At 61.4% G+C, this 15,768-nt stretch overlaps 2 protein-coding genes across 7 annotated transcripts in view; one reads left to right on the forward strand and one right to left on the reverse strand.

The window, feature by feature from the left end:
* Positions 1-404: 404 nt before the first annotated feature.
* Positions 405-8,956, forward strand: COMP (cartilage oligomeric matrix protein). The gene is made up of 19 exons (XM_033196844.1): positions 405-576; positions 829-914; positions 1,151-1,202; positions 1,638-1,810; positions 2,478-2,615; positions 2,880-2,954; positions 3,039-3,197; positions 3,275-3,379; positions 3,470-3,577; positions 4,088-4,247; positions 5,082-5,200; positions 5,444-5,496; positions 5,592-5,773; positions 5,888-6,066; positions 6,193-6,241; positions 6,645-6,841; positions 7,375-7,547; positions 8,529-8,668; positions 8,761-8,956. Exons 1-19 carry the CDS (start codon positions 498-500, stop codon positions 8,805-8,807), a joined length of 2,274 nt encoding a protein of 757 aa, XP_033052735.1. The 5' UTR covers positions 405-497; the 3' UTR covers positions 8,808-8,956.
* Positions 8,957-9,383: 427 nt separating this feature from the next.
* The window catches only part of CRTC1 (CREB regulated transcription coactivator 1), a 102,307-nt gene continuing 95,922 nt past the window's right edge, over positions 9,384-15,768 (reverse strand). For all 6 annotated transcript variants that reach the window (XM_033200057.1, XM_033200054.1, XM_033200056.1 and 3 more), the window contains one exon: positions 9,384-14,508. In XM_033200057.1, the coding sequence (XP_033055948.1) occupies positions 14,297-14,508 (212 nt within the window). In that variant the 3' untranslated portion in view covers positions 9,384-14,296. The remainder of the gene's footprint in view (positions 14,509-15,768) is intronic.

The raw sequence follows: 15,768 nt of genomic DNA on the forward strand, positions 1-15,768 counted from the left end.
GCCCGCTCTAATAGCCAGACCTGGTCTCTAAAAATTAAAAAATAATAAAAACAAATTAGCTGGGCTTGGTGGTGCAGGCCTGTAGTCCCAGCTACTTGGGAGACTGAAGCAAGAGGATGCGATATGGCCACACCCCATCACACACATGCATACACACATACACACACACACACACACACACACACACACACACACACACAGAGTGAATGAAAGTGGAGGCAGTACCCCCTGACTCCCTGCCTCACCAGCTCTCTCCAAAGACCCTGGGACTCAGTTTCCCCACCATGTCGGATTCAGCTGCAGGAGACTTAGTGGGGCATTCCGGGCGGGGACTTGAAAGCAGGGGCCAGCGCCATCTGTTTACCTTGAGGCTGGACGCTGGGCAGGGCTGTGGTGGTGGGCCGTCCCTGGGGCCGGCCGTGCCTTGGGGATAAATAGGCCCCGCGGGTCTCGTGGGCGGTAGAAAGCGAGCAGACATCCAGCTCCCCGCCACCGCCATGGCCCCCGACACCGCCTGCGTTCTTTTGCTCACCCTGGCTGTCCTCGGCGTGTCCGGACAGAGCCAGATCCCGTTGGGTAAGCCGCGTTAGCACCCGTGCCATGCCCGCGGCCCCAAAACGGACTGTAGGACCCGTGAGAGGCCCGGGGTCCGGGCTGTTTGGGGCTCACGGACTGTTAGTAGGGTTCGTGCCAGGCGCAGAAAGCAGGTGGTGGGACCGAGACTAGAGGAGCGCAGTGGGGCGTCGGAGGTCCGGGTTCGCTGCGACGGTGGGAGTTGGTGGTGGGGTTCCCCGCCCCATGACCCTCACCAGGTCCCCTTCGCCGCAGGCTCAGACTTGGGCCCGCAGATGCTTCGGGAACTGCAGGAAACCAATGCGGCGCTGCAGGATGTGCGGGAGCTGCTGCGGCAGCAGGTGCGGGGCCCGGGTGCGGGGCAGTGAGCGCCAGGGAGCGGAAGGGGGTCTCCGTTCCCAGCAAGGAGAGAGGAGGTGCCCGAGAAGGTGGAGAGAAGCTGGGAAGGAAAGGGGGTCGGCGGGTAGGGAGTCTCCGGCGAAAAGAGGCTGTGGAAAGGGAGGCCGGGGTAGAGAGAGAGGAGACTGGAGGGACGAGGAGAGGTTGGGATCCCGCTGATTCCACCCCACCCCTGCAGGTCAGGGAGATCACGTTCCTGAAAAACACGGTGATGGAGTGTGACGCGTGCGGTGAGCGCGGCCGGGGCGGGAGAGAGAAGAGACGGGAGACAGAGACACAGAGATAAAGACAGAGAGCGAGGGAAACCTGGGGAGGAAAAGAGACGGAAGGAGATGGAGGCTATCGGAGAGGTGGAGAGACGAACGGGGAATGGGGGGGTAGAAACAGAGACAAAAAGAGACAGAGGCGGTGCGAGAGTTTTGGGGAAGTGAGAGACGCCACGGGGCAGAAAAGAGGGACAGAGACTCAGGGAGAGACCGGGGAGACCCTGCGGGCAGAGCGCGCAGCCTCTGGGGCGGGATCGCGCAGAGCGCAGGATTTCGGGCCGCCCTGGGCGGGGGGTCGGGGGGGAAGGGAAACCTCCAGCCCCGGGGCGTGGCCATGATAGGCTCCGCCCCCAGGCGAGCCCCCGGTCAGCCCCGCCCCGTCCCCCCCTCCACCGGCAGGGATGCAGCAGTCAGTGCGCACCGGCCTACCCAGCGTGCGGCCCCTGCTCCACTGCGCGCCCGGCTTCTGCTTCCCTGGCGTGGCCTGCATCCAGACGGAGAGCGGCGCGCGCTGCGGCCCCTGCCCCGCGGGCTTCACGGGCAACGGCTCGCACTGCACCGACGTCAACGAGGTGCGCCGGCCCCGACACTCCACCGCCCTGACGACCCCCTCTACCGACCCCCAATCTCTCGCCGCCCCAGAGACCCCTTCCTCCACTGGGGGTGCTCGCCCCGGCGAGCCTCTCACCTCCGGGGGCGCACGGCCAGACTACCTCCCTACCGCGGGGGGACGCCCACCCCGAGGACCATCCCCGTCACCACCTGGGACGCCCGCTCCCACAACCCCCTCCATAGCTAGTGACGCCCGCCCCGACGACTCCCTCACCGCCGGGGGTGGTCCGCCCCAGTTACCCTCCTCGCCGCAGGGGATCGCCAGTCCCAACGACCCTTCCACAGCCAGGGAACGCACGCCCGGACGACCCCGCCACCGCCGGGCACGCACGCCCCGACGACCCCTGCCCCCCTCTGCTGGGGATGCCCGCCCTCATCCTTCCTCCCCTCGCCCATGAGGGAACAGCCCCCTGGAGGCGCTCTCCTGTCCTCTCCCGGTTGCTCCCTTACCGTCATCAAGGCAAAGTCGTGTCTGACCCCTGCGACAATTGCTTCCATCTCACGTGGCGAACAGCTCCAAGCACTGGCTTATGGCCCTTGAACTTTCCACATCCGACACACTCCGAGGTGCGGCCCCCAGGGCCCAGCTCGAAGCCCTCTGACCCTCTGTGGCCCCTCCTCCCCCAGTGCAACGCCCACCCCTGCTTCCCTCGAGTCCGCTGTATCAACACCAGCCCGGGGTTCCGCTGTGAGGCTTGCCCGCCGGGATACAGCGGCCCCACCCACGAGGGCATGGGGCTGGCTTTCGCCAAGGCCAACAAGCAGGTGAGGAGTGTGGGGGTCCCATTCTTGCAGCAGAAGGGAAAGGGGCGTCCATTTTGTTTACCAGTAAACTCCTCTTCCAGCCTTTTGCTCTTTTTCCAGCCTCCTTCCAGCGGGAGGGGTGGGGAGAGGAGGCGTACTCTGCGCCAGGGCTGATCGGTTTGGGGCAGGATGGAGGCGAGAGGCAGGATGCGGAGGAAGCGTGGACGAGGTGGGAGGTCCGGGGGTGTCTGCGTGGGGTGGTGACCTCTGAGTTCCCCTCCCCAGGTTTGCACAGACATCAACGAGTGTGAGACCGGGCAACATAACTGCGTCCCCAACTCCGTATGCATCAACACCCGGGTAAGGCCCACCGGGAAGAAAGGATCGCGAGAGGTGGGGCGAGCGGCCAGCGGCCTGCGCTGACCTCCGGCGGCTCGGGCGCAGGGTTCCTTCCAGTGCGGCCCGTGTCAGCCGGGCTTCGTGGGCGACCAGGAGTCCGGCTGCCAGCGGCGCGCACAGCGCTTCTGCCCCGACGGCTCGCCCAGCGAGTGCCACGAGCATGCAGACTGCGTTCTGGAGCGCGATGGCTCGCGGTCGTGCGTGGTGAGTGCGGGCAGGCTGGGCGTGAGGCGGGGTTGGGAGGCGGCCACGCCGGGACACCCACTTACTCTCTCCCGCAGTGTGCCGTCGGCTGGGCCGGCAACGGGATCCTCTGTGGCCGTGACACTGACCTGGACGGCTTCCCGGACGAGAAGTTGCGTTGCCCTGAGCGCCAGTGCCGTAAGGTGGGTGGGGGCGGAGCGGGACTGGGCCGGGCAGGAGGGAGGGCGGGACTTCATGACCACGCCCCTCACACCTGCTGTGCCCGCCCCCAGGACAACTGCGTGACTGTGCCCAACTCAGGGCAGGAGGATGTGGACCGCGATGGCATCGGAGACGCCTGCGACCCGGATGCCGACGGGGACGGGGTCCCCAATGAAAAGGTAGATCAACAGTTCGGCGCGGTGGCTCACGCCTGTAATCCCAGCACTTTGGGAGGCCGAGACGGGCGGATCACGAGGTCGAGAGATCGAGACCAGCCTGGCCAACATGGTGAAACCCCGTCTCTACTAAAAATATAAAAATTAGCTGGGCGTGGTGGCGCGCGCCTATAATCCTAGCTACTCGGGAGGCTGAGGCGGGAGAATCGCTTGAACCCGGGAGGCAGAGGTTACACTGAGCCGAGATCGCACTACTGCACTCCAGCCTAGTGACGGAGCGAATCTGTCTTAAAAAAAAAAAGAAAGAAAGAAAAGAAAAGAAAAAAAAGGAAAGGCAGAGCTGTGAGCGGGGCCTAGGGAAGTGGGATGGGGAGTGGCTTGCATGAGGGGCGTGGTCTCCGTGGTCTAGGAGGGGCGAAAGGTTCCCTGCAGAGGAGACGGGACTTCGGAGATTTGGAAATCCGAGGAGTGTGACCTTTGCCCTTCCCGACCTGATTCCACCCTGTCGCACAGGACAACTGCCCGCTGGTGCGGAACCCAGACCAGCGCAACACGGACGAGGACAAGTGGGGCGATGCGTGCGACAACTGCCGGACCCAGAAGAACGACGACCAAAAGGACACAGACCAGGACGGCCGGGGCGATGCGTGCGACGACGACATCGACGGCGACCGTGAGCTCGATGGGGGCTGGGGGGCGAGGAGAGGCGGCGGGCACCGAAGGGCGGGATTCGGCTCCGGGACGGGACTTGGTCGGTTTTGGAAGCCAGATGGGGTGAGCTGGACTAGGGCGCCCTGGACCAAAGACCATGGTGGCGCGATAGAAAAATGCAAGTTGGGCTGGGAGACCGGGAAAAAGGCAGGCGTATTTGGAAGGGAAGGTGGTCCCTGCGTCAAATACCGCAGGCAGAAATTAAGAGTACAGAGATTCAAGCCTGGGGTTTAGAACCTGGGAGGTGACAACTTTACAGATGGGGACATAGGGGCTCAGGGTGACACACACAGGCACCCAACTGAGTCACCCTGGGAGTGAGAGCCAGTCCCCCTCTCTGGCCTTCCCTTGGATGGGACCATCCATTCTTAAAGTTCTCTTGGGCAGACGCAGTGGCTCAAGCCTGTAATACCAGCACTTTGGGAGGCTGAGGCGGGTGGATCACGAGGTCAGGAGTTCGAGACCAGCCTGACCAACATGGTGAAACTCCGTCTCTACTAAAAATACAAAAATTAGCTGGGCGTGGTGGTACACAACTGTAATCCCAGCTACTAGGGAGGCTGAGGCAGGAGAATCACTTGAACCCGCGAGGTGGAGGTTGCACTGATCCGAGATCGCGCCTCTGCACACTCCAACCTGGGTGACACAGTGAGACTGTCTCAAAAAAAAAAAAAAAGAAGAAGATCCCACGAAGCTGGGGCTCTGTTCCAGGCCAGCCTCAGGCCTGGCCTCATCCTAATGAAGTCATCCTGGCCTAGTCCCAATCTTGGGACTCTGGTCCCGTGGATTCCCGCAGGGATCCGCAACCAGGCCGACAACTGCCCCAGGGTACCCAACTCAGACCAGAAGGACAGTGATGACGATGGTATAGGGGATGCCTGTGACAACTGTCCCCAGAAGAGCAACCCGGATCAGGTGAGGGCAGGCCAGACTCCAGCTGGGTAAGCCCTCTGGGTGAGCTGCAAGTTGGATTACCCAGCCCACAGCCCAGCTTAGAGCATTTCACACTGTCAGAGAAATGACCTCCCGGTCGGAGCAGCCTGGGGCGGGGATTTCCTTGGGGTCAGGAGGACTTTGGCTATGTGGCTGAGTTGGGTGGGAGGCTTTCTGATTTCCTCTGTCTGATTGTGGACCCCCGTATGCTGCCCCCCCCCGCAGGGGGATGTGGACCACGACTTTGTGGGAGATGCTTGTGACAGCGATCAAGACCAGTAAGGAGGCCACCACCGGGGGTGGGTGTCCGGGTAGCCCTTAACAAAACTCTCTGGAGAGCTCATTGTCTCTGGATCCCACCTATCCACTCTAGGGACGGAGATGGACATCAGGACTCTAGGGACAACTGTCCCACCGTGCCTAACAGTGCCCAACAGGACTCAGACCACGACGGCCAGGGTGATGCCTGCGACAACGACGACGACAATGACGGAGTCCCTGACAGTCGGGACAACTGCCGCCTGGTGCCCAACCCTGGCCAGGAGGACGTGGACAGTACGACGGGGGCGGGGCCTGTGGTAGGGGCGGGGCCAGTGGGGGCTCCTGGGGCGGAATCTAGGGTGGGAGGGGCTTGACCTGAGCCCACCGAGGGAGTCTCCCACCTCTCAGGGGACGGCGTGGGCGACGTGTGCCAGGGCGACTTTGATGCAGACAAGGTGGTAGACAAGATCGATGTGTGTCCGGAGAACGCTGAAGTCACCCTCACCGACTTCCGGGCCTTCCAGACAGTCGTGCTGGACCCGGAGGGTGACGCGCAGATTGACCCCAACTGGGTGGTGCTCAACCAGGTGGGAGAGGGGGCCAAATGGGAGGTGATGGGACCCTAGAACCCCCATAGTGAGGCCTATGCTGAGGACGGGGTGCCTAGGGCTGTCACGGCCAGCCTGAGGCCCTCCTTTCTTTGACCCCATCAGGGAAGGGAGATCGTGCAGACAATGAACAGCGACCCAGGCCTGGCTGTGGGTGAGAAGCGGGGAGCAGCGCAACCCTGCACGGAGTGGGCTCAGGGAGAGGGACCAGAGAAGGGGCGGGCCCGGGCTGGGGCTGGGCGGGGTCAGAGGGGGGCGGGCCCGGACTGAGGAAGGGCGGGGCCAGGTGGGGCGGGGTCATGGGGCGGGTCTGGGCAGAGGAGGGGCGGGGCCAGAGGAGGGGCGGGCTCGGGAAGGGCGGGGCCGAGTGGAGCTGGACTCTGGTGGGGCGTGGCCAATGGTAGATGAGGGCGTGGCTGAGTCTGGGCTCCGCGAGTGGGGATGGGGCGGGTCTGCAGGGAGATAGGGACCCAGGGGGCAGGTTTGAACTCTGGGTGCCAGGTTCTGAGGGCTGGGGCTGGCTTTCGGAAAGGCCACTGCTCTCTCCCCATCCCTAGGTTACACGGCCTTCAATGGCGTAGACTTCGAGGGCACGTTCCATGTGAACACGGTCACGGATGACGACTATGCGGGTTTCATCTTTGGCTACCAAGACAGCTCCAGCTTCTACGTGGTCATGTGGAAGCAGATGGAGCAAACGTACTGGCAGGCGAACCCCTTCCGTGCTGTGGCCGAACCCGGCATCCAACTCAAGGTGCCAGGGTCGTCTGTGCCTGACCTCTGTGGTTCTCATGCCCTCCCATGCCCCTCCCTACAACCCTTTACAGCCCTTATAGCCCTCCAGCCCCCCAGCCTCATACTATGGACCTCAGAGTTGTCCCAGCCCTCCTCTGGGCTCCCACAGTCCCCAAATCCTCCCAGTTCCTTGCACAAGCCCTCCAACATTCTCAAGGTCCCCCAGTCTTCCTATGGACCCGAAACCCTCTTGCAGAGCCCTAAACTTTTCCTTAGTTTCCAAGTCCTTCTGCAGAGCCCCCCAGCCCTCCCAGACCCTGAATCTGTCCACAGACTCCCAAATCCTCTCATGAACCTGCAGGCCACTGCTGCCCCTGTGACCTAGCCACAAGCTGCCATTGGGCCCCTGAAGAAGGCTTCCTTGTGGGTCTCTTATCCAGAACCCTCCTGGCCGCCCACCACCTGCTGCTCCCCACTGTCTCTCCAGGAAGGTGTCTAGGGGGACTCCGGTGGCCCGTGAGGTCGCTAACCATCTTTCCTGGGTTCTGGCAGGCTGTGAAATCTTCCACGGGCCCTGGGGAACAGCTGCGGAATGCACTGTGGCATACAGGAGACACAGAGTCCCAGGTGCGGCTGCTGTGGAAGGACCCGCGAAACGTGGGTTGGAAGGACAAGAAGTCCTATCGTTGGTTCCTGCAGCACCGGCCCCAAGTGGGCTACATCAGGTGGGGACTCCACCCCCTGCGGTGGGCTGGGCCGGGGACACGTAGGCCCAGGTGGGAGTCCCCTGATCAGGCAGGGGCTGTGCGACCCTGGTCCCCTTATCTGTACAATAGGAAAGATACAGTGCAGTTAGAATGAAACTATGCTGGTCCAGGCGTGGTGGCTCACACCTGTAACCCCATCACTTTGGAAAGCCAAGGTGGGAGGATTGCTTGAGCCCAGGAGTTCGAGGCCAGCCTGGGTAACATAGTAAGACCCTGTCCCTACAAAAAAGAAAAAAATTAGGGCAGGTGCAGTGGCTCATGCCTGTAATCTCAGCACTTTGGGAGGCTGAGGCGGGTGGATCACCTGAGGTCAGGAGTTTGAGACCAGCCTGGCCAACATGTTGAAACCCCGTCTCTACTAAAAATACAAAAATTAGCTAGGCGTGGTGGTGGGGGCCTGTCATCCCAGCTACTCAGGAGGCTGAGGCAGGAGAATTGCTTGAACCTGGGAGGCGGAAATTGCAGTGAGCCAAGATAGTGCCATTGCATTCCAGCATGGGTGACAAGAGTGAGACTCTGTCTCAAAAAAAAAAAAAAAAAGCAGCCAGGCGTGGTTGCACGTGCCCATGGTCCCAGCTACTAGGGAGGCTGAGGTCACTTGAGTCTGGGAGTTAAGGTGGCAGTAATTGCACCACTGCACTCCAGCCTGAGTGACAGAGCAAAATCCTGGCAAGGACACAGCACACAGTGTGTATCCAGCTAGAAATGGGGCCTCACTCAGTCTCTATTCCATGCTGCTAGCAAGCCCAGGCGCTCTGTTTAGCACCAACTATGTCCATGGCCCTTGATGGTGTTTAGCACCAACTATGTCCAGGAAACTGAGGCCCAGGGCAGAGGCCTCACCTGCTCCCAGTGTAGCCCAGTCAGGGGTACCCGTCTTCCAGGGCTGGTCACTGAAGCTCTGAGAGGGAAGCTCCCCTCACCATGTCTGACCCTCAGGGTGCGATTCTATGAGGGTCCTGAGCTGGTGGCCGACAGCAACGTGGTCTTGGACACAACCATGCGGGGTGGCCGCCTGGGGGTCTTCTGCTTCTCCCAGGAGAACATCATCTGGGCTAACCTGCGTTACCGCTGCAATGGTGAGCCGAGGGCCGGCGGGGCGCAGGCAGGGAGTCTGCACACAGGCCCTGCCGGCCTTCTCAGCCCTCACCCGCTTGCTCTTTCCCTGCAGACACCATTCCAGAGGACTATGAGACCCATCAGCTGCGGCGAGCCTAGGGACCAGGGTGGGGACCCACCGTTGGATGACAGCAACCCTCACCGTGGCTGGATGGGGGCTCTGCACCCATCCATCCCCAAGGGGTGGCCGTCCTGAGGGGGAAGCGAGAAGGGCTCCGAGAGGACAAAATAAAGTGTGCGTGTGGGGAGTGGCGGCTGTGGTTTTTGCTGCGGCAAGACAGTAGGGACGGGCCTGTGAGGGAGGGTTGGGCCAGGGGACCCCAAACCAAGGCCTCAGTGCTGCAGCTGCTGCTGAGTGCCAGTGGCCTGCCAGGGACTGTCTAACTGTGATTTGGGGTTTGGGGAGGCCCCTGGGTCTGCCTCCATGATCCACCACCTCATGGTCACAGGCCTGGATGCCAGCCATGGAAGAGCTGAGACCCCTGATACGGTGTCCGCCCCAGGATTCTGGGGGGCAGGTTTGCAGTCACCCCAGCTTTGGGGACCCTTTCCCTTGCTTGGTCTGGGGTGTGTGTGTGTTCGGAAGGGCTGAGGCACCTGCCAGGTGCACCTGCCACGCCCAAGTATCATCCCTGAGGGAGGAGGGAGGGGCTCAGATAAAAGAGGAAGAGCCAGTGACGAAAACGTTGGATTTTTATTACGTTTCATTACAAAGGATGCAAAGGTACAAAGACAAAAGTGGCCATGCCGGAGGATGGGGCAGGGACGGCTGAGTGTGCCCTGAGCCACCTGCCCCCGCCCGCTGTGGCCACCCACAATCATGGCCCACGGGATGTCCGTGGCAGAGTATACATGCTGGGGTTGGGGGAGAGCCAGCCTGGGCACAGAGGGGCACAGGCGGGAACAGGGCTCGGACCGGCGGGTTTGCATATATCAGTGGGGCTGCCCAGCCCCTCGGGGGCAGTTTCCTACTCAGGGGCATGGCAGGGCCAGTGGACTTTGGCTGCCAAAGCCCTCCCTCCCCAGGCCTGCTGGCCAAGGCCATGGCTAAGTCCCCTTGTCCCTGATGGGCAGGAGGTCAGAAGTGCTTGATGGCTGGGCTGGGCAAGGGTTGTCCCCAAATTCCAGAACACTTCAAGATGGGGGCCACCCCCGGACCCCAACACATGCCACCTGTCCCTGGCTTCTGGGGATAGGGTACTGGCCAGGAGCCCAGAAGGTGGACAGAGACTCTGGAATCGTCAAAGCCAGCACCCCAAGGCCCAGCCCCTGCCCCCCATCCTGCCCAGGAGGAGCCAGGGCCCTGGGACCTGCAGGTCTGAGAAAGTGACAGGAGAGAAACTGAGGCTCGGGTCACGAGGCACTCGTTCCTGCCCCACCCATGCCCTTTGGAGCTCCCCAGCACCCAGGCCTGGGGGTACAACTTGCTCCACCTCCTGCTCCCAGGGGGAGAACGGTGTCTGTGGCCAGTGGGGGTGGGTGAACACCTGTGCCACACGGAAGGGTATGGGGTGCCTGACCCCTGCCTGGTCAGGACCCTGGAAGGCCAAGGGCCACAGGGAACAGGCCACTCAGGTGGAGCTGGCTGGGGAACGTCCCAGGGACCCCCAAATCACACGTCGCAAGACCCCCCAGGAAATGGAGGCCCCTGGTCCATGGCGAATGGGGATAGAAAGAGACCCAGGTATCCATGTAGCCCAGGCAGGCCTCCCAGGGTGAGGGGCCAAGTCTTGCCCCTGCTCTTAGGCTGTGTAGGGAAGGCTCTGGCGCCCGCACGCCCTGACCCAGAGCACCACACACAGGTGACGGGCCAGGCCCAGGGGCACATCTGTGCCATCGGCTTTGTGGCCCTTGTTCTGAGAGCCCTTGCGTCCCACCCCCACAGGGAGGGCCCCTCGGCCTCTGAGACGGCTCCATCAGGACCCAGTGAAGGCGATGGGAGCTGCTGTTTTCAGGGCGAGGCGATAGAGGACCCCTGAATACTGCTGGACCTCACTCTGCCAGTCTATCCCTGGTTGGAGGGCTCCTTGGAAATACAGAAAACTCAGGAAGCAGGTTGCAGCCTGAGTTTGGAAGGATGTTTGGTTAAAAAACAGCTCAAGGCCCACCTAACGGGGGCACCAGGGCCCCCTCTAGGGACAGGTCCTGCTGAGCCTGATCAGGCCTGGGATGCTGGGCAGAAGAGGCTCACACCTGTAGCCCCAGAACTTTGGGAGGCTGAGGAGAGAGGATCGCTTGAGCCCAGGAGTCCGAGACCAGCCTGGGCAACACAGCAAGACCCCATCTCTAAAAAAATAAAAGAGAAGCCACCCTGCCTGGCCCCCCATGGACCTCTGGCAGGCTCCTGTCCCACCTGACCAGGCTCAGGCAAGGTCCCAGCTCACAGCCCCCAAGCTTGACATCCAAGCCCCAGCAGGAGGGATGGGTGGACATGGGAAGGCCTCCTGGCTAAGGGTCCTCCTGTGAGCTCGCCCCCCCTGAAGAAATCAGGCCAAATACACCGATGCCAACACTCTCCTACCCAGAGCCAAAAACCCACAAGCAGGGCCCTGACGGGGGCAAAGAACCCTCTTCTCTGGAGGACACAGAGAGAGGCTGAGCTCAGGCTACACCCTCTGCCTGCCAGACTCACCACCCTGGGGAGTGACGTCAGCAAAACAGGCAGGTGGGGATGCCATGCTCTCAGGAGGAACAGCCCTGGCTGAACTTCACCGTAGGGGACTGGTGCGCCCAGTGGAGGGTCTGCGGAAGCCATGAGCACACGGGTGGGTGGGGAGAGCAGCCTCTAACTTAGCGTAGACCAAGCACACAGGCGGCAGGTCTATGTACATGCCGCAGCCCCCCATACGGGCCTGCCCCTCAGGAAGTGGCTCATCAAATCACAGTATTTTCACATCACAAAGCAAAAGGTTGATTTCCTTAAGCTGTCTTTTTTCAGAAAATCTTGGCAATTCAAGAATATGTAGTAGTGATATTTAAAAAAAAACACACGTACACACACACAAAAGGCCATGGGAGGCCCACCCAGGTCCAGGAGGGGCATGAACCCTTTTGGAACACGGGGATGCCTGGCTGCTGGCTCCTGGCTGGGCCCTGGGGACCTGCATGGGCCCCACTTTCCCTGGCAAGCTTGGATCTCGGTCCACCAGGTTCTCATTGGAAAAAGAACTCCGTAACAGACCGAAGTAGTCACGTTAACACAATGTCACTGTCAATCTGGCTTCAGGATGCTGGAAATGGGCCACGGGCCTGGGATGCTCCAAGATGGGCATCCCTCCTCTCCTATCTGTCTACACCGAAGACCAGGGGACAAGTAGTGGTGCCCACCGGAGGCTGGACAGACGGGGAATGAGGGCTGACGAGGTTTCCTAGCGTGGTCCTCAAGGCCTTGTTTTGAAAACCGCGTCCAGGCGGGTTGCTTGTAATTTTATTAAGGCCATTTTTTAAAAAGTCCTACATACAAGTTTAATGGTAATCAAACTCTCCTATGTACATGTAGTTTTTCTTAAAAAAAAAAAAAAGTCCCCGCTGTCTGCCCCCAGCCTCCGTCATGGTAAGAGAAAGTGACCTTGATCTGGACAGACCGACACTCTGCTCCCCCCATACCTTGGAACAAGACGGCAGCAGGAGCAACATGACCAGGGAGCCTTCTCCTATGAGTGGCCACTTGGCTGCTCAGACACATGCCAAAGGCATTGCCGGGGAAAGAGAGGGAGGGATAGTCGCTAGGATCAAACCCAGCTCTCGAGGACAGAAGCCAGGGTGCCCAGGACCCCAGTGAAAGCAGCGGCCATACCACCACAAATAAACGGACTCAGCAGAAGGCGCTGGCCTGGCAAGCAGGGGCGAGCGAGAGCTGCAATGCAGTTTTGGGGGGATCAGAACAGCGGTTCCTATTCCAAGGAGAACAGCAGAAAACAAAGCCAACCCCGATGCCTCCCTCACAGGGCCCGTGGTATGGAGGGTTCAGGACGGCTCCCAAGGACCCTGTCACCCTGGTCTTGGAGGTGCCCCTAAAACTAAAACGCACACTGCTATGTGTCTCCAAGTCCACCTGACATGACCCTGAGCTGCCAAGAAGGGGTGGCCGGCAGACCCCACTGCCCAAAAGAGGGGGCGTGGGCTGGGAGCCAGAGGGTCGGGAGGGGACGGGATGAAATGCCAGCTCCACCCAGGTTCTCAGGGAGGACCGTGCTCCTCATCTCAGGGACCCTCGCTCCCTGCCAGTCCCCCACACTCCTGGAGCAGAGAGGTCTCAGCTGCCACTGGTCATGGCGTCTTCACACACACACTCTAAGGACTAGCAGGCACCTCTGGGAGAGGCCAGCAGGGCTGGGTCTTCAAGAGACCCTCAACAAAAAGCGAGGCCCCTTCTCGGAAGTCTGTTATGTGGCCCTGGCAGAGGCACCTCTGCCTACCGTGAGCTCCTGACAAGTCCCTGCCCGCCGACCAGCCCTTTCGTTTTGAGATAACTTGGGGTGAAACCCAAAAGCTGGACACACTGCTTAGACTCAGGTGGGTGACGGGCTGCTTTGGGGCGCGTGGCCTCCATTTCCAGTTAGCTTAAAAAATAGGTAAAGTTGGATTTCTGAAATAAAAACATGCTCTCAGGCAAGTGTTGGCTTAAAAAGTTAAGCCACTCATCTACAACCAAAATGTAAATAGAAACTAAAAGGAAAACAAAACACGCAATGAAACTCCCCTGGCCACCTCTCCCTGTACCTTAAATTAACAGCATCTATGACAGGACCGGTGACCACAGTGCGGGACAGAAGGGGCCACGGGTTGTAAAGCCCCAAGAGGTAACCCATCTCCACGTGCGACCCCTCACGGGGCCTTCCGGTCACTTCCCGGCAAAGGTGGCCACCAGTGGGCCTGCCTGGGGTAAGGCAGGGCTTGGAGGGGATGGAGACAGGGCAAGGAGGGTCGTGCGGGGTCCGCTGCCCTGCATGCTCTGTCCGCTTTGCGCCTGCCCCGGCGGACACCAGGGCTCTGTGTGCTCAGAAATATAAAAGACAGCCGTCAAAATAGTGTTTATTTCACTTTGCCTCTGCCCCGCGCTCTGGCGCCTCCTCCCTGGGGCGGCGTGGGGCTCACTCTCTACCTGACCACGGGCTGGGGATGGCGGATGGGTCGGGGGACCAGGAACTGAGGAAGGCAGTGAGAGCTGGACAAACAGTCGGAAAATGCGCCACGGCCCACAGCCCTGGCGGACCATGCGCGCCCCTCCCCTGAGCCTGCCTGCCACGCTGGTTGCTGACACTTCCCGCATCTTACATGGGACGGCTCAGGCCCCGGGGCTGGGGGCGAGGGAGCCAGTGCAGGGAGGGTCTGCAGGGGTGGGGGGCTCACGGCCTCCGATCCCAGCCCAGCCCCGGGCAGGCGGGTGGGTGGATGGCCCAGCTCGCGGCCTCGCGATTGGGCTTCGCGGGAGGTGGACAACCGGGGGCGGGCTGGCAGGGGGCGCTTGGCGGCATTGCAAGCTCAGAATCACAAGCTCGGCCGTTGGCGAGGGACGGAGCGTGGCCGTCCCCGGGCTGGGGAGGCGCCGTCGGGACGGCTGAGCGGCAGGGTGCCGGCGTGCCCGCTCACAGGCGGTCCATCCGGAAGGTGTCCTCGGTGGCTGGGTCGGCCAGAACCATGTCGGGGTCGTTGAGCATGTGCAGTCCGTCGAGGGTCAGGGGGTCGATCTTGAGTTCGTCCAGGGGAAACTGGCTGTCGGAGTCAAAGCTGACGTCGCCGACCCCAGCCAGAGAGCTGGTCAGTTCTTTAGAGAGGCTGGGGGGGGACTCTCCTGTCACTGGGGGATGGGGTGGGGACAAAAGGCACTGCTTAGCCCTGGCTCCACCCCTCGCATCCATGGGTTGGACCAGGCATGCCTGCTGGGCGACTCTGTCCCCGGGGTATGCTGGCAACATCTGGGGACGTTCTGGCTGTCGTGACTGGGGAAGGGGGCGCTACTGGCACATGAGATGCTGCTCAGCACCCTACAGTGCCTGGACTCCAGACACCAGTCTGGCCCCAGATGTCAGGAGCACCAAGGAGAAGCCTCGGGCCAAGGGCTGTGTCACTGACACCCGTCAGTGTGACCTGGTGGGGACGGGGACCTCCCTGGCTCTGCCATGAGGTCTCCTCAGCACAAGTCACTGAGAAGTAGGCTGGGGTGACTGAGTGGACCCAGCTGCTGCTAGGGCTGAAGGGAATTCTCGGTTCCCCCACAAAGACCCGGGTTCAAACCTAGGCTTCCACCTGTACTCAGTTTCCAGGTCTGAGAAATGGGTCTGAAAGGCCCTGTCTTTCTGGGCTGTTGAGGCCATTGCAGGGGTGAGATTCTCAGATTCGTCTCCTGAGTCCGAGGCTGGCACGTCCACCCTTGAATTTCTTGCCAACTGCTGCCTACACCCACCGGGTGGGAAGGAGGTGCTGGATTCTGTACTCAGAGCCCAGGCCACAGTGGGTGGCACTAAATACGGACACTTCCAGCTTGGAGGAGGCCAGTGAGGACTGCTCGGGGGGTCAGGAGGTGTCACCCTCAATCCAGCAGCTCTGGCTCATAAGGGAATCACCTTCTTTAGCAGGGAGACCAGGTCTGGGTGGCCATAGGAAGGTCTGGGTTCTGTGCTAGATGGAGTCGGGTCTTCCTGACATGTGCCACGCAGGATGGGGCCGGCTCGTCCCCAGGAGCCCAGGCGCCGGCTCAGACTGCTTGGGTGCGGTTGTCACGGTGCATCACAGCCCTGACCCTGGTGCATCAGGCATGGCCCACCCCACGGCCGTCCCTGACCCTGGTGCACATTCAGGTCCGGGGCCTGGGTAGTGGACATTGTGTACCCGACTGCTTGACCTTTACCCGGGCTGCTCGGCCAGACAGGAGGCTGCCGAGAGGGGAGAGTGACCGTCTCTGCCCTATGCACGGGACGTCTGGTCCAGGGGTGTCTCCCTGGCCTGGCCCGAAGCCCAGGAGTGAGTCAAATCTGGGGGAGAGGGGGTGTGGCCTCCTCGGGCCCCCACCAAGCTTGGGTCATAGCCCTGGCCCTGTCAACCCTCATGCTGCGGGGTA

This window comes from Trachypithecus francoisi, unplaced genomic scaffold (genome assembly GCF_009764315.1).
Source record: "Trachypithecus francoisi isolate TF-2019V2 unplaced genomic scaffold, Tfra_2.0 Lachesis_group5, whole genome shotgun sequence".
NCBI classification, from domain to species: domain Eukaryota; kingdom Metazoa; phylum Chordata; class Mammalia; order Primates; family Cercopithecidae; genus Trachypithecus; species Trachypithecus francoisi.

Coding starts and splice junctions, on each gene's coding strand:
- COMP (XM_033196844.1), top strand. CDS start 498: ATGGCCCCCGACACCGCCTGCGTTCTTTTGCTCACCCTGGCTGTCCTC. Junction 3,380..3,469: donor CTGAGCGCCAGTGCCGTAAG/GTGGGTGGGGGC, acceptor GCCCGCCCCCAG/GACAACTGCGTGACTGTGCC. Junction 5,774..5,887: donor TGGCCAGGAGGACGTGGACA/GTACGACGGGGG, acceptor CCCACCTCTCAG/GGGACGGCGTGGGCGACGTG.